General features: G+C 41.8%; 2 protein-coding genes across 5 annotated transcripts; both read right to left on the bottom strand.

The window, feature by feature from the left end:
- Positions 1-11,130: 11,130 nt before the first annotated feature.
- Positions 11,131-12,415, bottom strand: LOC124298751 (transcription factor sox-3-like). Its single transcript, XM_046751172.1, has 2 exons — positions 11,820-12,415; positions 11,131-11,618 (listed from the first exon to the last, which is right to left on the bottom strand). Exons 1-2 carry the CDS (start codon positions 12,230-12,232, stop codon positions 11,399-11,401), a joined length of 633 nt encoding a protein of 210 aa, XP_046607128.1. The 5' UTR covers positions 12,233-12,415; the 3' UTR covers positions 11,131-11,398.
- Positions 12,416-14,997: 2,582 nt separating this feature from the next.
- On the bottom strand, positions 14,998-18,839 carry LOC124298732 (juvenile hormone esterase-like). 4 transcript variants are annotated; one of them, XM_046751144.1, is made up of 12 exons: positions 18,592-18,834; positions 18,404-18,529; positions 17,662-17,876; positions 17,423-17,566; positions 17,162-17,306; positions 16,858-17,043; positions 16,573-16,763; positions 16,177-16,354; positions 15,997-16,086; positions 15,808-15,911; positions 15,423-15,691; positions 14,998-15,293 (listed from the first exon to the last, which is right to left on the bottom strand). In XM_046751144.1, the coding sequence occupies exons 3-12, from the start codon at positions 17,854-17,856 to the stop codon at positions 15,119-15,121; spliced, it is 1,677 nt and encodes a 558-aa protein (XP_046607100.1). In that variant the 5' UTR covers positions 17,857-17,876; positions 18,404-18,529; positions 18,592-18,834; the 3' UTR covers positions 14,998-15,118. The 4 variants fall into 4 exon arrangements, with proteins under 4 accessions (XP_046607100.1, XP_046607098.1, XP_046607099.1 ...); XM_046751142.1 differs by having other exon boundaries at positions 18,404-18,838; XM_046751143.1 differs by having other exon boundaries at positions 17,662-17,780; positions 18,404-18,836.
- Between the last annotated feature and the right edge of the window lie 1,582 nt (positions 18,840-20,421).

Genomic DNA, 20,421 nt, shown 5'->3' with positions numbered 1-20,421 from the left:
TATTTGCACAGCGATTCTTGGCCGTGTGTGTTCGTGGACGAGAAATGTAATAGCCTGTTCAGAAAATACCACGAGCCTAAGCCGCGCTTATGTATACCACAGGCAGGGCCACCCCTGCACGTCAAATTAGCACGCGGGGCGTCGCGAGGGGTCTGCTGACCCCTGGCCAACCACTTCAGGTCAAGCATCATTGATTCGCCACGATGTGCACTGCCTTGTCGAGGGTTATTTATCTTTACACTAGCGGAGTAGCAGATTCTGGAGAGGATTTACCAGCACTCGGCTTATACTTTGCAACGCTAACAAAAAGTCCAAGATTTATATGGTCAACGTTAATCATACGTTTCCGAATAATATTATTATTTTTTTTTCTTGTCGTATTGTATTATCGCACGATTCCGTCGGGTGATTATAATATCTAACCGAAAATTCAGATCGATGAAGAATAACGAATGAGTTGAATCGGGTTCGGGCACGATCGTTAGTACAGACGTTTAGTCCGAACCCGATTATAATGCCTGTACAATTTATATTTATTGATATTTTTCTATACCTACCAGCTACGCGTAGCGGACTGTATCGTTGTGACGGTGTATACGTACGGTTAGGCATAATGCGTATAATAAAAGCTACGAAAAAGGAAGGAGAAGAAAATGTTTTATTCAATATACGGATGGGCATTGTGTAGACGCTACACTAGCCATAATAATTCTCAATTCATTTCGACGCGTATACATTGGTACATATATATATATATATATATATATACGAGAAAAATTTTCTTTGCCGGTAAACGCGAGTTCCATTTCCTTTTTGACAGCTGTTTATGATACGGTTTATCTTTCTATAAAGACACCGTATCGTCTATTCTAAACGGCACTAAAATGTCGTTCATCATTCGAATGACAGGAAAGTAAACCCAACCCCTTAGAAAAACACAATTCCACCGTACGCGTACACAAATTTATACACGCTTCGACAAAACGTATCTATTGTACAATTTATGCATGTATGCGTTTCATCTTCGCGTGTATTTACACGCGCGTTTCGAGAATTTGACATTGATGTAAATAATAGATAACGTTAGACGCGCCTCGTAATTACTTGGGAAAAAAGGAAGGAAGGTAGGAAGATCGGCACGTGGTTGGTTTAATCGTTGGGTGTTTAAACGAGACACTTTCTACTCGCGCTATTGCGCTGGGTGCGTACGGCGTACGAACGTAAACGTAATCTCCAGTATGCTAATTCATCCATCATTCTCCAGCGTTGTCGATAATAAAGAGAGGCGAAGCTTGCGGAGCGAGCAGCGTGAAGGAGGAAATAAGAGAAGAGAGGGTTTGGTTGGTACATTACCGGCACGCCCCCCATTTGTTAGATCCAATCCCTGTCATAATTCCATTCCCCGAGTTATCAATCTCGCGTTGCCCGCTCGTGAGGAGAGGATTCCTATCTCACATAGAATATCTCGCTTTCGTATTTGTATTCATTGAATCTTACGAGGATCCATTTTGCTAATGGACACTTGCGGTGCTCCCGCGCAAACATGCGAACGCACACTCGCGCGGACAATGATAACGACGAAGTAAGGAACGATTCTTCAAATAAATAGACTAAATATTTTCCCATCTCGCGTATAGAGTTATCATTCCCTGAAGTTCGATTGATCAAAAATTCATGACGGCGTCCATCGATCGTTAACTTGACAGCAGTCGGGCTTCCAATACTAAAACTTCAACAGTTGAAACGTAATTTCTGCAATACGTTCAAGAGTCGAGGTCCTCCTCTCATCGTTGGAGCCAATTTTTCCCTACCGCTGTGTATAAAATGGTCGTAAAAAGTTTGATGTGATTGAACACACCGCATAGCCCCGCACGGGGATATAATCTATTTTATTGCCTCTTATTAGACAGTTGTATTTATTCTACGGATTATCGCTCTATACGTTCGGTTGATAGGAGGATAAGTAATTCAAAGAGATATACGCGAGAGCGACAAACGCGAGTAGGATAATTGAAGAAGGTGTATTTTTGATAAAAACGACCCCGTCGTTTCATCTTCTCCTATGTTACTCGCTCCTTTTATACGTGAAGGTATTAAAAACCGCGAGGATCCATCCCGTCTTTCGCTTGGGCTCAGGGCCCTTGGGTCCCGTTCCCCGGCTTCTCAGTCATCCGGGATGGAGTCTCCCTTGATCCAGAGACGCGGGGTCAATCGAGCATTGTGGGACAACAATAGCTGGCTTAATCACGCGCTCCGATATGTGGAATTAAATGTCAAACAAAATGCTGCGAGGGGGGAAAGTGATGTCTTTGTTCAGCAAACACCGTCCGTGTATAGTCTATACATACACATATATCCTGCACCGGGAATAGAAATATCCCGAAAACAAATACTCCTCCGCTCGTCGTATACCTTGTACTTTTGTTGTACATGTGCAGCTAGAACTAGAGAGCTGGAAATCGAAAATTTTTTGCACTAACATGTATTTCGTAACGTTTCAGTTTACCGCATGAGAAATGTCGACGGTACCGGAGTAGAAAAAATACTCGATGCACAAAGAATGCATACGTGGATTAAATAACACACGCGTTGTAACTGTTACCCTCCTTTTTTCCTTTCCTTTTTTTTTCTCTTCACTTTGGTCCGTTAATTTTTGCGAACAGTTTTCCGATCAACTTACACACAACGTATATATACAGGATCGTTGAGAGTGGCAGGCAACGCGCGTTTCTACTTCAGCCTCTTCTCGTTCTGAATAAGCGAAATGCCGACGTGAATGTAATGGCGGGATTTAGAGTCCGAGGAGAGAGGAGTGGACGGTTAAACTTTACAACTCGGCTGCATCGGGAATACGAATCGGGGAAACTGGTACTTCTCCGTCTCTGTAGTGGAGCGGAGTTCTGTGTACATGTACGTACAATACACGCGTAGGTTGTTACTTTCCGAGTGCCGAACAGGCGGAACAGGACACGAGACAGTGCTGTAAACTGAAAGCTTTTTACTACAGGTTCGTTTATCGAGACGTGCAAAACATACCCGAAAGTAATCAACCTTCTCGCGGTTATTCGAGATCCGGAGAGTAGTTCCTGATGCCGTGGTGAAAGAAACGACGTGTCTTTTGCACGGAGTGTCTAGTTTTTACCTACACGTAGTAAAACTATGACGATATTGTTCACGATAGCGCGCATCTCATTCCCGTTTCAAATCACGTTCGAACGATGTGCAAGAATACGCTTGTGCAATGAATTACTACGTATTTTTCATGTGTGTGCGTGTGTGAAGCATCGTTGCGTTTGGCTGAAAGGAGATTCCGAGTTGATTTGAGAATAAGAAAGTCGATAAAGCTGAAGCTCGGGCGAAGGCGGGGATGGTAGTCATAATGCGACACTTTGAGCCGTAGTTCTCCCTTGCAGAGTCGCAAGCTCGCCGGTGCTTTGTGAGGACGGTGACTGGGCGCCGTTTCCTTGTCGTCGTTGTGCCGTGCGTCAGTGAATATTGTGCCTTCTTGTATGCAGAATAACTGCTTCAATCCGAGTAATGGAACTCCCCGTGTAAACTAGCGCCCATCCGCCGGCGTACAGGTCTCCTCTTTGCCGACCGTGTAGAAATCTTGGCATTCTCGATCCATAAAAGGTCAAATCATCCCGCGTGTACGTCCCTCCGCAATCATATTCGTTATTGTAGCAAAGCAAACATCCTCGCAACTTAACAATTTTACTCCTCATTATACAGCTCATATTTATTCAAGAGCCGAAAGTGTCTATCTTCAGGGCTTGCAGCTGACTCAATCCTGTATTTCTTTACTCAAGGTTTTATACGTAGGAGGAAAACAAGATGGCCGATATGGAATCGCGCCCTGTTACATGGAGAAAAAGACAGAGAGAGAGAGAGAGAGAGAGGGATAAGGGGGTGGGGGTGGGGACACTCCAAGCCCTCGGAGTTTACGAGGTACAATTATGTGAAAGCTTTCTCGGTTTGTGCACCCGTTCGACCAAGGGGACTTGTTTGTCACTCCTCGGTTACCGGAGGATGATGATGTTTCCCATGGGCAGTCGAGCGCGAATTCATTAGAGGTATTAGCCATGGATACTGCAATAAGGGTTTTATCGACGACATTAAAATGAGATACCAATGCCTCCCCAAGAACCCCTTTCGTCATCGGGCGTCTCACTATTCTGAGTCACGCGTGGTCAAATAAATAAGAATAATCCATCTCGTAGATAATTTACCCACATCGATAATCAAACTTACCTACGTGAACGTGCCCGCTGCAATTGCATTTTTACATATTAAAATTCATGTATCGTGTCTATAGGGTGGTCTACGTAATCCTCTGTAAAAAAATATAATTACATCCTCTCCGAAGCAAGGAGAGAGTGACACAATGGTCATTGTGCCATCACCCCGATAGTATAACTGTGCGTTGGCTATATGAGAAAAGCAAAGAACCATTTCACTCTACTATAAATGAAAATTTTTTCCTCTTTGCAAGGGGATGGCGATGATGATGATGATGATGATGACGCGATGATGTGTAGGCTGGAACGAGAGGATGGTAACTGCGACTGTGGACGCTGGATACGAGTAAGAGCTTCGCTTTTTTGTCTCGTGGGAGGCAGGATGAGAGGGGATGAGGGGATAAAGGGGACGAAGAAGAAGAAGAAAGAGGAGGAGGGTACGCGTTGAGTTGACGTCGCCGTTGTTGTTACTATTTATTTTCAACTCATTCCCCGCAACGTTTACGTATTCTTCCAATATGTACGCGTCATTATATTCCTACACACTTCACTCAGCGTGTATGCGGCACCTACCCACCGAACCTCATCCACATTCACACAGGCTACACTCCCAGCAGTTCGTACCTCGTACTTCTTTCCTCGCTCCACACTCGCTTGCTCACCTACCCAGCCCAGCAGCCCGGCCAACCGTCTCTTGCTTGCCTTTTCTCCTGGGATATTTTAAGAATCACATTTTGTACCAGAATCAAATGCAGTGGCGTCAACACCACCCTCTACAATATACATTATTCCATGCCATTCGAGCTGCGGCATGTGCGCAAATGAGACACCTTTCAATTCAGCTGCTATTATCTCGGTCCCGCTCTGTCGCAGCGTCTTTTTCAAATCCCTACTTTTTTACAAATTTTACCAACAATCGGCAAAGCTCTGTCACGCGCAAGGACTTCGCCAAGGCCAAGTCCAATCGAATAGAAAACTAATATATTTTCTTTTACACTCGTCTCCTTGACGAAGCTCGATCAATTTTGCCTCGAAATATCTGCAAAAGTTGAAGTGCTGTTTCTCTGCTGCGGATTAGGAATATCAGTAAGAGATGGGCGTGTTTACCAGGTGCGGAGGGTGTAATGCGCGGATTATAAATCGGCTAGGTTGAATTTCGGTATTCCTCGCCACTGTGTTAAATCTTTTGTGATAAGAGGCCGCGGTGAAAGACGTCCTCTTGGATAGTATTTTTCAAATGTTATATGGAGAAGGAAGTCTGTGGCGTAAGCTATGCCTGGCACATGGCATACGACGTCGGTTCTCCGTTTCACAGAAATGACGAGGTTTTTTTTTTTTTTTTTTTTTTATTTTTATTTTTTTCGCGTTGTGCGGATGGATGGATGGATGGATGCAGACGGATGGATCGACGAACGAACGAACGAAAGGAGGCAAAAGAGGGAGGGAGGGAGAGATCTTTATTGTGGCGTGAGTACCGCGCAGAAAACTGAATAAATGCAGCAAACATTCCAACAACCACCGCCATCGCGAGCATCAAGTAAAAAGAAATGAAAAATGTAAAAATGAAGATAAAATAAATAAATAAAGAAGTAAACGGAAAAAATACGCGCGTCTGCGTTTGGCTGTTTGCAGTTTCAATACCGTATATTTCCACCATTCTGTCTCCTATACAAACCTGACGTATGCCACAGTATCTTTATAGATGTATCTCACGCTTCGAAAACGCTCAATACTTTTTGCACGGAATTCTTAGCGAGCCCGTGGTATGGCCGATGCAGACTCTCTTTTAACCAGTCCTTCCTTACGGTTACATGTAAGCCCAGCCCAGCCTTCCGAGTTTTGACACACAATTTGTAGGGTAGCAAAGACGCCAATTGGAAAGTGATAAGGTGTTGCTTTCACGCTCCAAACGTGTCGATACCTCGAATTCTTATATATCGAAACTCAATTTCATTCGTGCTTTTTTCAACGCTCTCACTCACGAAATAACACTCAGAGAAGCAACTATTGAAAATGTGTAACGTAAGGTTTCTCCGAGATCTCAGTAAACTCTATTACGCCCACGTATCGATGATTCAAAAATAATTTTAAGAAAATACAACTTCCGTGAATAAAAAATTTACAAGTCTCAGCCATCAGAACGAAAGTCCACCGACACAAGCCAATTAATTCTGCCGAGATAAAGATGTTGGTTTTCATCTGACGATTTATGTCGCGAGATTTTGGATAAAATCTAACGAGTAACTGTTTGGTCATCCCCATCCCTCTTCTCGCGCGTTAAAGTCCCGACAATGAAAGGTGGCGGAGAGACTCTCGGGCCTAGGTGCATCATAGTGGTTGCGTAATCCTCTGCCTTATTCTTGATGAATAATGAAAACTGGCTGCAGGCGGCAGCAGGCTGGAGGCTTTCTCTTGCTCTGTAGATATTAACCTATACTCCAAGCGCTCGTCGCGTATGAAACAAAGGTTGTTCATTTGGGATGGTTTCGTTCGTACGTTCGTTGGTTCGTCCTCCCGCTCTCTCGTTTTCTCGTTTGCCGCCTCTCCAGGGGCTCCTGGAAATAAAACGAGAGGCTGCAGGATGGGGTCTTCCTCCTCTGCTCTTACTGCACTCTGACGAGGGGAATCGCTCAGGGATCATGATAGTTTCCCGATTCTTCCCGCCACCGAAGGACCGCCATTCGGTATACTCGAGTCCCGTGTCCCGCAGGACCTCGCCGTCCACTGAAAAGGACTTTTGTTCTGAAAATAAGAAGAGCGAAAAGGAAAACAAACACGTGCAGCTTGATTCGCAGCACTATGGTGCAAGAGACGAGCAAAAAAGATGGATATCGATGGCATATCGAATCGTGCATCCGAAAAAGTATTTAGTTCCGAAAGCTGGAATCGTCTTGTCATAAGTAAGTCTTAACTAGGGTTACCGAAACCAATCGAAAAAATTATACGAATTTTTTTTGCACGCTAAATAAGGGTATTTTTATCCTTCGTTCGGAAAAGTTCATGTTACGCTCTAAAAGTGGCAAAAATATAAAAATTTACTGCAAAAGGCGTCGACAAATTGATCTTTGTTGAATAAAGCAAAAGTCTGTCTTTGAGTGCGGCATAGAAGTTACAGGAAAACACAGGGAGGAAAAAATGGTGCTTCTTTTGCGTGAAAAACTTGACACGTACTATGAAACCATTTTTTTCATCTCACACATCGTCCTTACTTTCAAGTTTTTTGAAGTATTTTTCATCCTTGTCAAACCATGTGGAGAACATGTCTCACGTCTTGGATACGTTTGAAGGCATGTATTTGCGGGTGGTTGCGTGTATGTGAAGGATAGCTTTTGAAGTTTGAACGCGAAGGATGAGTGCCTGAAATGCATAAATTTTCAAGAGATGCAGAGCTGTCACTGTCACGCGTAAAAATATTCGTCCATTTCAGTTTTAACAAGCCGTCTGGCGGTGATGTAGGATAAATACAACTTTAAAGGCTGAACAACAATTTTACAGAAGAGGAAAAAATATTTGGCAGAGCGATGATCGGAACTTGCATTGTTGAATTAGACGGATAAAAATCTCCGGGCATCCTATTCGTCGGGATTGATCAAACGAATTAGGAGGAAATCTATGGGTGGCTTTGAATTCGTCGTCTCACATCCGAAACCCGACGGGGTGGAGATTCCAACGCAAATTCATCACTCGGATTCTATCGTGGAAAGGAAATGCAGCGGCGGAGGAGATGAAGACTCATTCCAAGTGAGGCAGCACCTATAAGCGTGTCTCTGAAGGTGTCAGCAACGCAAATGCGCCAATGTTAGACGGAGCGAGTGTACGTGTATGGACGTCTGTGTGTGTGAGTGGGTGAGAGAGGGGTGGAAGCGGGGAGGGGCGAGGGGCTTATATTAGCGTTTCTGAAACGAGAGAGACGTTTTCTGAAAGCAGCAATATCCATGACACTTGAAGCAAGTTGAGTGATATCTCGAACCCATCCACATTTACCATCGCATCAGCGCTACACCTATCTTCTACCCATATCTCGAGAAACGTCGCCGGCACCTCAGAGCGGGAAATCTTAGCCGTGAAATCTCGGTTAAATGCAATCCGTTTGTTACCGGGGACCCGGGAAACCTTTGGAAAATGATTTATGCTTCCGCGTCCCGTATTCCTCTCTGTATACTTGGATGCCGAACCAACCAGCCGCGGTCGCTCGGCTATAGAAACATGCCAAATTTACCACTCAAACAAATCCTGCAACGACATAGGTATACTCCACTACTGAATTAACGAGGCCTAAGCTCAGCCCTCTGAATCGATTCACTGATGCGTTAACGAGGGTGCAGAAAAGTCCGGGGTGGATAAACGCGATAAAGGAATTGACAATAAGCCAGAAGCACAACACACCGATGACAAAAATATTGCAGACAGTAGAAGGGGCACCGGTAGAGCTTGACTAATCATTCAAAATTCAAGTTTCCTCAATCTCAGATTATTTTATCCTTTGTTCGTTGGTTCGTGTCAAGCGTTTTAATCGAATGTAAACGTTAAATGTAAAACGAAGTAATTATCGAGTTGTAAATATATGAAAGTTTTCTCAAGTTGAAGGGAAAAAGTGGTTAGTGTCGTCTCGATTCGCGGGAAGGACTTGCGTAAATAAAATAAATTGCTTCGGATTGTCCTTCGTCGGAATGCCCCGATAAAGTGATTCCTGCGGTTTGTATACTTATAATTCTAGTTCTCGCACGTCTTCCAATATACTTTACCACGATTTCAATTGCTCCCCGGTACAGATATAAGACGAAAGTCTATACCAAACGCTGCTGTCTGCAGTGAGTCACTCCAAAGCTCACTGCACGGATATTACTACCCGCCAAATTTTACCCCTTAGACATATTTCAAGCATTGACTGCACTAGGCGGTCGACGATCACATATTCCAATCCCTCAATTCCTCGTATAATTACCAAGCTCTGTGACGTAAATTCGCTCTCAGGACCTAGATGAGGTCTCTCAAAATGTTCAGGGTACTCAACTCTACGGCAACGTATTTCAGTAGTATTAAAGGTACTCATCTCGAGCTCAAAATTATTCACCCTCAATTTCGCCGACTCGTGTATGGTTCAAAGATGATCTTGGAATTTATTGATCTTCCTGTTTATATCAATTAAATTGCTACGCGTTATAGAGTGAATAATCGAAATGCTGAGCAGTTTTTTCGTGCACGGGGAATTTGTCGCGAGATTAACCGATGCAGCGATGGACGGAAGAATATCGCGATTTTTATTTTCTACGTACCTAAATTGAAAACCGTGAAATTCATCACGCGGAGAATCACTGGCAAGCAAGCGATGATGTGATCGGGAGTAATCTTGGGTTTACAATGGCTGCTTACTTGGCAGTAATCAACGACTCTAAGCTTGAGCTCGAGTTGGCGTCGCATGAATATCTCGCCTTCTCGACTTCCGAAATATTATTCCCGAGGGTTTATAAGGTCGGGCATATTACGCGAGGAGGAGACCTTCGACGTTCCTGACGTCCTCGGGCGTATCGCTTGTCGATCCTCTTCACAAATCAATTATACTTGACGCGTCTTCACTACGAACTATAAGGCGTATTTCCCTCGCCTTGTGAGATTGCTCATAAATTTCTTGCTGATACCGACAAGCTGGATTTAAAATCAAGCCCGTTGTTTTTTAATATTTCTAACGTCTTCGCCTGCGATTTGGTCAAATTATTACGGAGATAATAAAGTAAAAACGTACATGCTTTCACGTATTTCAAACCCCCCCCCCGAAAATGTCTGTAACATTTGAATTTTCACATCAGCCACGGTGTGGCCGGCATTCCAAATTAATTGGTAATTAGCAGGTGCTGCTGTTGCCGCAACAGTTTGTGAGATATTGATTTGATGCAGTCAAAGTTTGTGGTTCGCTGTGATACGGGAGTGACAGACCGGCATTATCGCTAGTTGAATAACAATATAATTGAAACATTATTTCAGGTTAAACTTCTCGGCACATATCCGGCGCATTGTGATACGCGTAGGTTGGTCATTGTGACGCGACAATTCGCGGCATTATTACATTTCATTCATACCAAACAATTCCTCTTTTGTCGTTCATTGTTGGACGCGTTACACACCCTTTTTTGTAATTTACATAACACATTTCGAATACTACACGTTCGTAACTGTGGTGGTGCACGAACTTGGCCGGCTGATAAACGGTCTGTATCTCACCTGTCGTAAAATGACACGGTTTCAAGACTGTTTAATTTCTGCCTCTTCATTTTTATTCACTTCAAAGACATCCGAATTCCATTTTCTTTTCTTTTTTGTCTTACTCGGCTGCTTAATTCGCTAGTTTCCAGATCACGATATCGCAGTTTATACGGTGGGAACAATTCGAGAACAACGAATGATGGTAATGAAAAATATATTAACGTCGCAATATGCAGCGTTTCCTGAGTGAGATAAGATCGGTTATGAGTGCCGGAATGGTAGCATGAGTACAGGAAGTCAAAGCTATCACGAAGAAATGATTGCATGTGGTTTGGTCGTGTTTCTACACAGCGGTTTGCAGGTATCCTGATAGTTATCAATCGATTGTTCCGTCTCGCTTGTAAATTGTATTTTCGCTTTATCTCTTCTGCGGTTAATTTTATTTTCCGCAAACTGTGGCTACGTACACAAGCGGAATCCCGTCGTACCTACTGTTGCCGATGTTTGCGCGTCGTTATTGTATCAAAAATTGATCCCTCAATTTTATTTTATCTCATCTGCTATTTTTCAACGCGTTTCATTCCAATGGATTGTACTCTTCGGATCAGATTTTTATTTATTAACGATTCACTGGTTTCGAGACCTCCTGAATTCCCGAGTTACTGAATATAATACAATGTACAGTATTCCATTCATTGATACATCAAAAAAAGAGAACAATGAAATAACCCGATTCTCTCAGCAGATATTTCATGCGGAGTAATCGAATCCTCGAACAACACTCCTCGGTAGAATCGCATTATTTTACCCGTTCTCTTCGTTCTTTTATTCTTTTAAAACAAATTGTACAGAATCACCTATGCACCCATTTCAACAAATTTCACTTTGCAGAAAATTTGTTCCTTCACACGTGTCTGCTCGATCATTAGACTCGTTATCATTGCGACTCACTGTGACGACTATTCGTAGTAATAGGTGGGATTCTGCTGACGAAAGTCTACGACGGAAGTGTTTAAATCTGTACAAGCGGATGCGTAAACTCCTGCCGCACGAATTAACTGTTGCTGTTGCTGATAGCCAGTCCCGCTCGGCGACAGTGTTGAATAGCTTGGCAGGGGAGGCTCTTGATATGTGTTAGTAGAATACTTTGGAAACTCGAAGGCTGGTGGCTGGTAGTATCTGCGAAAGAGAAAAGACGGAACCACTCCATCAATGTTACCAAACCCGATGCGAGGAAAAGAATAAAATTATTTAACAATCATTTTGAGAGAGCAATGCAGTTTCTGTACACTTTTTAAAAACGCTTATAAACAAACGAAAATCTTTCACATCCGAAACTCTGAGCTATTTCAAAGACAACTGGCTACACTTTTTTGCTACCTTCTTAGCTCAATCGGATCGACAAACGAGAAGTTTGGGTAGCTCGGCCTGGCGACGTTCTTGACAGACGTCTTCTGCTTTCGTCTGGGTCTGTACTTGTAGTTCGGATGATCTCTCATGTGCTGGATCCGCAGTCTTTTAGCCTCGTCAATGAAGGGTCTTTTATCCGCGTCGCTGAGGACCTTCCACTCCGCGCCAAGCCTCTTCGAAATCTCCGAATTGTGCATCTTCGGATGTTTTTCCGCAATTTTACGACGCTGGAGTCTTGACCATACCATGAAAGCGTTCATCGGTCTTTTCACGTGTTCTTTCGACTCTTCTGTTGCACAACTGCTGCTCACTTTGGCTTCCATTAAATTACTCCCCGATTGAAAACTCCTCCCCGCCGAATTGGGTTCCGTTGAAAACTGCATTTCCCTCAATTCTTACACCGATCACACATCACCTGCAGTTTTTGCAAACTCTGGATCACTGAGACTCCGCACTTTTGGCCATTTCGTGAATCGCGTCAGGTTTTGTACCGGAGCGATAGTTCAGTCGCGCCTCTCCGTTGACGCTGTACAGTCGACGAATCTCCGTGCACTAGAAAGAGAGTCGTGTCACAATTGCGTTATGTGACCCTTTCTGTTGTCAGATTCTCTTTGTGTTCTATTTTCCGGTAATTCGTTTCTAACAAATCCAAAGCGTTGTTATGTGCTGATTAGGTCATTTATCGACATGCGCACCGACACATTCTGCACGCATTCCTTTATTGATCTGTAACACACCTTCCGACACTCCTTTTATGGTAATTCTTCATTATCGTGCGTACAATTTTCGGAGGACTTCTCAATTTATTGTCCTGCCCCCTTTTACACAACGCGACGTTAGACAATTTGCGCATCGCTAGGGTGCATGGTACCGATTGTCAGTCACAATTGAAAAGAAAATAGAAAATGAAAATTATCAGATAAACATTACGGACAAAGCAAGATAAAAACTTTTACGCCTAAAGACATTGTTATTATACTTATTGTCAAAGCAAATAAGATGAGAAATCGGCAGTTTAATGTGCAAACAGCATTGTGTCTCTGTGTATGTTTGTGAATTGAATATTTAACCGAGAAGGTGGAATAAATCAGATGTAATCTGTGTTTAATTGAAATTAAATCAAATCTGTTAAGCAGGGTGAGCTTGCTCACTCACTCCCTACCTCAATATAATCCCCTACCATTGCGTTTGACATCTCGTTCCGCAGTTACGCTCGTTCTGCAGCTTTGTGTATTGAGCGTGTTTCAGGCATAACGACGCTAAGAAAAACTATTTTCATTTAACAGTGTAAGCTAATATCAAAAGCCAATTCTGTTCCATTTAAGAAAAGTAAAAAGTCTAAACAATGACCGTACGGAAAATTAAATTTTTTTACCCCGACAGCATCATGTGATACTGTCATTGCAGAATGTTTGCAATATTTCATGAAAGAATCGAGCACGAGCTTTTTATGATATCTTGAAGTTGGAGGCCCCTGAGTGGCTCTGCTTTATCTTGTTGTCACAGCTTCGTGCCTTATACCCTCAACAACGGAGTGCCCTATGTTATTCTTGCATTCGCGAATATCTATACGGATAATATTTTCAGCGTTACAGTAGGTACTGTGTATGTACCATCTAACCGGGATGCAACAAAATTCTCCGTGATTGCTTTTATATGTCGCGGAGAGCAAAGAAATTTGCATACAAGATTTGCATTTGAAATTGAAACAATTTTACATGCTAATGGAGACGCGAAGTTCAACTGTGAAAAAAAAAACGATCATTTCTTATAGCTGCACGCACTCTGTATTCTTATACATTTGGTTTGCAAAAATTTTGGACGTCAATTAATTAACCAGATGGAAAGAATTTCTTTCCATATATTTCCATACTATCGGTGATCATTATATTGAGATTAGCAGATTATTCAGGTATGAGATGTGAGTGCATTGAAAAAGAAATTTAAATAATAATTTCTGCGCTCATATCAGAGAAATCCGTATATACCGCTCGTGATTCGAAAAATATATATCATGGCAGCCCTTGAGGAACGGGGTTCAAGAATCTAATTACTAATTAGGTGCGAGTTATGTCGCAGTATGCGTATTACCAGCGAGGCCTGTAGCTAACAACTACTCATCATCAAACGTCGGTTTTAATATTTTACTCTCCTTTGATTTTTTAACACTTTGATATTCACGTGGAGCGACAGGAACGGGATCAACGATCAAGCGGTTGCATTTTTGCGATATTTGCGTATAATATTCAGGGTGAGACGAAGCAAATTAGCACTCATGCAGCACGTATGAATATTATCAAATTTGTCGCAGCATATCGTAGGAAGGTGATGAAAAATTTTTTTCACCAAATCTTGAAACGAACAGAGAACCATCTACATATTTATTTTGAAACTTTTTAGCGGCTGCAATCGATTTCACGATCGGTTTGCACCGAGAAAAAGACGCTGCTTCGTCTCACGGTCTACTCGAGCGTGTTGGAGATATAGGATAATTGGCACGATGAAGACTAATAATTTTTAATGCCCCCCCCCTCCGCTCTCTTGGTCTCTGCCCTAACCAGTGAAGTACAAGGTGACGCGGCTCGTATAACTCGGCAGGTCTCGCCTTTGATTCGAATTACTCGTTTTCCACATCCTGAAACGCGCTCAAAGTGGAATAATAAGGTAATCCGTGGATAATTGCCATAAACACATAACAAGCCACGCCCGAGTTGGTAACGCGTCAACGGGGGTAAGCCTTCCGGCCCCTGCGCGCCTCTCTACACCCAAAGCGTAAAGCCACGCACACGAACATCCTGTAACACGGGGGTTCACCCCGTCCTCACCTTTCGCTCACCAGCCCCTCGTTAACTAATTCTCAATCTTTTAATCAGCGAAGGTTCTGCAAAATCACATACCAGTACATCTCTTTTTCTCTCAAAATAATTGGGAGGTGAATTTTTTTCCAATCTCATCGTTGAAAATATTTTATTTTCTATAAGTTTACGGTTAGCCTTTTTCAAGGGAGAAAACGCGTATTGAGGGAAATATCAAATAATTTTATGACGGTAATCGGTAGATGTTCTTAATTCGGGGTAAATATCAGTAAATTGTATGATTTACAGAAACTGTTTCGTTTATTCAAATTGAACAAAAATTATACATCTAAAAAAAAAAAAAAAAATAGGTCCCAATTGATGAGAAACTTTGTCATTTGAAAACTTCAGTTCTTTCGACTTTCTTCAGTGTTAACGTTAGACACATGATGTCAGTTATTTCTATTTCTTGAATTAGCACAAACAATGCACAAGACTGGCGGCCAGCGATGTTGCTTTATTGTGAATCGTGACTGTGTATTCATAAAAATAATTATCGCCGACCCTCGTCTCGGTTCCGATTTTGAGATATGGTCCAGCCCTAGTCGACATCTTTGGCCATTCGCTGACAAAGTCCGCAGAAGGAGTTCTGGGATTTGAAGAAATATTGATTTGAATTCAATTGTATGTTTTTTCTCCTCTCTTTCACTTTTTCGAATATAAATCGGTGTGAAATTTTATTATACACAGTATATGTAGAGTCGAATATATTTGTTACCCGTTTATCGTAAAGCTGGTCCACAGCTGCACTATTCTCTTCGCAATCACTGTGTCGGCCTCTGTAAGGTTGTCTGGGAATGGGAACAGGTAGATGTAGTCGTCAGAGTGCGCGACGCCTCCGTCGAACGGATATTTTTTGACAGACTCGTAACCGAATCTCGTTTGACTACCGCGGTAATCGAAGCTGTACATGAACGTTGGTTGAAAACGAGAATTTTCATGCACCATACGGTACATTCCGGCTTTGAATATTAGCACACTGCCAATCTGGAGATAGAGTTCGTGGAGGAAAGAGAAAATATTATCCAATCTTCTTTGAAGTTGATTACCATTATCGGTCAGCAACCTTTTGTTTTTAAAATTCGAATTGAAACTGAACTTACATCAATGAGACCTGGTACCATTTTCAAAAAATCCCCCAGTTCGCTGCTAGAGAAGTATTTTTCGATCAGTATCTGTGAAAATACACCAGTTTCGTCTGGTACGCCTGACAATGAAATAAAAAAATTTGAAAATTATTTTGGAAGGAAATTAAATGTTTCGTGCCGAACTAACGAGTTTATATTACTTACCAATATATTTTAAACTCAAGGGGATCAGTTTATCCTTGAGAAAGTTGGGATCATTTAATAATCCAATCGACGATAGTCCGTCGTACAGACCTGACAATGAAAAACAATAATCTTGGAGATGTTGGAGGCTAGTTTTTTCTAATAACGATAATCGTTTGTATAGTATAACTATTCGCGAACCTGACGCAAGGAGGCTACCATCTTGGCTAGTTGTACCGCCTATCATTGGTACTTTCAAGTATTTTCCCTGCTCAATTAAGAGGCTCGGTTCTTCTGTCAGAAATCTAACCGACCCAGTTCGTTGTATAACGGCACGATTTCCCCCCCAGCTGCCTCCTCCATTGACGGAATTTACGGTCTATAATTTTTATGCATGGACTGTAAAACTTCTTCTTAGAGTCTTAATTGGGAGTTGAATTCTTGCGTCATAAGATTTTAAAAATCGTTTGATTTATCGAAAAATACTTGTCTCATATACCGGATTACTTGAAACAGGCTGCGGTGTTATCTCAGTATGAAACTTTGCAGCGAATGTCACCGATCTGTTTTCAATTAATAGTCAGAGGATCAATTTACCAGGTATTTGTCAAATCCTTCGAGGATGGATTTGGCAGAAAGATTTTTCATACACTCGGTAATGCGCTCGACAGACTCCACGTTACACTTTAAAACTGCAGCAATTTCCTTGGCTGTTTTGACGGGATTTCTGTCAATCATTCCCGGTGTGTAAACGGAGTTACTTTGTATGATAGTCCGATGAAAAAGGCCTACGTAACATTTATTCGTGTTACTCGGTAATCCTGTTGTATGATTTCATGGCCCTCGAAAATCCATTCATTCCTTTTATAGGAACGTACCAACCTTGTGACAATGGACTCAGGAGATGTAAATTAACGCTGTAAGCCCCAGAGCTTTGCCCAGACAACGTGACTCTATTTCTGTCACCGCCAAACGACTCGATATTGTCTCGCACCCATTCCATAGCCATCACTTGATCTAGAAATTGAACGTTGCCTGGAATCTCTTCTGTCCCCAGACACAGCAGACCTGAAATTACATTTTTTTTATTCGTTTGAACAATTGCTTCTCAACTTCGAAATTAACCAACGACCAATGCTCGTAATTAGGGTAATCACAAAATTTCGTAGACACCTCGATCTCTCACCTAAAGGTCCAAGTCGGAATTGCGGTACGACTAAAATAATGTCAGACTCCATTAGATAATGTGGTTTAAATCTCTGCGCATGTCCGCTCATGAAAGATCCACCATGAATCCAAATCATAACTGGCAAGAGCTCTTTCCCATTTGTCTATAAAAAATCACTGTAGATTTTGGCGTGCGAAATTGTACAACTCCGAATACTCTTGATCTTTACTAGCTACGAGATCGTCTTGCGCACATGCATAACATATTCGTTACACCCACCGCAGGTACGTAGACGTTGAGATGAAGGCAATCTTCGTCGTAACCCTCAACGTCGTAACCGGGTTGCTTGGTTTGGGGACAAATGCTTCTGAAATTCTTTGCGTCGAGGTAGTAATCCTTCCAAGAAATCACCTTCACTGGGGGCTTAAATTTTCGACATTGGAAAGGTGACTTGACATGTTGGCAAACCTTTGACTAATCCACAGAATCATTGACTCATAATTTCACTATGCATTTACCGCGAAGCGGAGACTTCCAATCGGTGGTTCGGCGAATGGGATTCCTTGAAAGGAGTGAAATTGTCTCTGGCTCCACTTCGATCTGTCCAATCTTCCTGTGGCTACTCCTAGCTGGCCAACTGTAACGTTTACTTCGATGATCGCATCGGTAATATTGAAGAGTACCAGCAAAACTCCGAACCACGGACTCAGCATCGTGTGTAATTCCTGTTTACCTAAGAGTATATAATTGACCGAAAATTAAATTTTGCGTAATTGATGTAACTGCGGTATTATTGGCGAATATTGGTTATTAACTTACCGCATTGAGCAACCGAATTAGAAAGACGGTCTTTCATTGCATATAAATAGAGTTGGCTAACACTTGATCACCTCGCGTGATCCGTTTTTACTACTTTTTTATAACCTTATCTCACCTTCCTGTATTTACGAGCTACGAATTTAACCGATTTTACAATCTTTTAGGCTAACGCTTCGGTCGATTTGGAATTTCGCTACTTACGTATAGATGAATTTAGCACACGTGTCCCTTCGAAATTATTGATATGTCATGGCTTTTGTTTTTAGATGTATTCATGTATTATTATTTTTTGTTTTCTTGGAGAAAGCGAGAAAGGAGACGTTACAGCAGACCATAAGCTTTTCACGCGAAGAATTATATTATTCAGCCGCACATATTCTTAATAATTATCTCAATGAATGAATAGCTCAACGTTTGTGATATCACTGTAGAAAAACTCACCTCGATCGTGACCAGAACTGACAATATCCAGATTCGGTGCTTCCTTATATTTCGTTGCTTCGAGCAGTACTGAACACGGCGATCTTGTAGAACGTATTTTTGCTACACACACACACTGCGAGGGACCTTTTGAAAATGACAGTATGTGGCAATAATGAAAAATTGAATGCAATATTATCATAGTTTACCGTTTGAGTCTCTGGGTCGACGTTCCAAGCAATCGTTGAGTGATCACGTAAAAATACTTAGGTGCCGTTAGCTTCAAAACTTCGAATTCTAACTGTAATTAATTTTTCAACGACGCGATCGGCCAACAAAATGAACCTTAGAATAACCTGGATGTTGTTACTTCATTCTAATATGACGTTCATGGTCGTGACCAATGTCGTGATGTTTGATCGTCCCAGAAACATAGATAACGAAGATCACTATTCAAACTGTCAATACACACGTGAAAATGTTTGATTAGATAATAAAATGTAAGTGTATAATGAGATAAGATAAACAAACAAGTCTTGCGTCTGGATCACGACGTGTTTGCGCAAATAATTCTGCTACGTTAGACGTCATGTTTAAAACTTTATTCGTTATGGTCGAGTTACTGTTCAACGTAAATACTATTAGCAATGAAAGTAAGTTAACATCAATAGGATGGTTGATTACCAGTTACTGGTTATCACACTTATTACCAACTGCGAAACGGTTTCGCTGATAACGAACTCGTCCGAAAAGTTATCCTTGACAGAAGCGCTGCTGTCGATTACACGGTACGGCCCAGGCGTTGACATTGCCGGCCATGAGACGTCATCCGATGTTGGTATTATCCTGCAATCGGTAGCATGAATACCTACGCTGCTCACAATCAGTGATGCAAGCTGCGCAAAACAACGCCTGTTCTTACCCATTAATCACGAAACTGGGTCAGATCTTAAGCACGAGCTAATTGTAAGCCATGTCGAGATCATTTTCGTTTTGATGATCTTCTCTGGGGAGAAGCAACGGAAGTCACTATGGATCTTGCCGCCGTCGAACGGGTAGATCGAATCGCTGGACTTTGAATGAGACACCTTTTGGTTAAGCGTGTATAAGTAGGTATCCTCGAATAGTCTATTTGCTGAGAGTGTTTCGTAGCTGTACAATTTGTAGGAAATCAAACTGCAGATTTGAAATTCGGATCGCGTAGATGAAGATGATTATATCTGGCGGTCAATTTATGTTGGTCAGGTCTTTAGTTTTTATCACATCATTAAAGCGTTCACTCTACTGAGAGTAACGTCATATAAGCTACAATGACATACAAGCATCACTATTATGTTCAGTGGTTAATGTTATGACGTCGTTAACTTATCGTGTGACTGTTCAATTGCTTGAACACCGGATGAGTTCTGATAAGTTAAACTTTATACTTTGAAAGCTGACGTAGGTATACTTCAACTGAGAAGATGAAAATAAAGGGACTAACAACTGTTTTATAATCTAGGACATTTTTTCTTTCATCAGATAATTGACTTCTTTCTTTTTTTTTCGTTTGCTTATTTTTGATATTCGTGGTTTCAACAAGTCTCGGGAACAAAAACGTTCCAAGTCGAACAATTTCCGTTGTAGCTCATTGATGGTTGAGAACAAACCGGGCCGTATGACGTTGCGTTTAGTGTTCTATTCCACGAAGTGATCGGAACAGATGACCGAAATCACGGCGTAAAGATAAATAAAAAAAAAACAGTCCGTTCATTATTCAAATTCGATGTCTATGTCATGGATTAAAGTAACACTGTGGTTTAAAAAAAATAACATATAGATATTTTTCAACAACGGTAGTAATAATAAGTAAGTCAGTTCTGATCTCCTGATCTGTGCATTTAATTGTTGGCTTGCTAAATGTCGAGTCACTCAAATGATGTGTAATCTGCGAAACTAGTTCATAATTGTTGATACAACTTACTTTGATTGGTGGTTCTGCGTATGGAATTCCTAGGAATGTGACTACTGATTTGTTGTTTCATTTTGTCTGCCTTATA

This window comes from Neodiprion virginianus, chromosome 2, assembly GCF_021901495.1.
Source record: "Neodiprion virginianus isolate iyNeoVirg1 chromosome 2, iyNeoVirg1.1, whole genome shotgun sequence".
Lineage (NCBI taxonomy): Eukaryota > Metazoa > Arthropoda > Insecta > Hymenoptera > Diprionidae > Neodiprion > Neodiprion virginianus.
Note: the sequence above shows the minus strand (reverse complement) of the source record. Positions and strands in the feature narration are given on the sequence as shown.

Bases quoted from the DNA above. Each gene is read 5' to 3' on its own strand.
- LOC124298732 (XM_046751142.1), bottom strand. From the start codon at position 18,584: ATGATAATATTGCATTCAATTTTTCATTATTGCCACATACTGTCATTT. The intron at 16,764-16,857 runs GTTGGTACGTTC...AATGTTACGTAG, and splicing joins CCTGAGTCCATTGTCACAAG to GCCTTTTTCATCGGACTATC. The intron at 15,912-15,996 runs GTAAGTAATATA...TTTCATTGTCAG, and splicing joins CTTGAGTTTAAAATATATTG to GCGTACCAGACGAAACTGGT.
- LOC124298751 (XM_046751172.1), bottom strand. From the start codon at position 12,232: ATGCAGTTTTCAACGGAACCCAATTCGGCGGGGAGGAGTTTTCAATCG. The intron at 11,619-11,819 runs GTAGCAAAAAAG...TCTCTTTCGCAG, and splicing joins GATCCGATTGAGCTAAGAAG to ATACTACCAGCCACCAGCCT.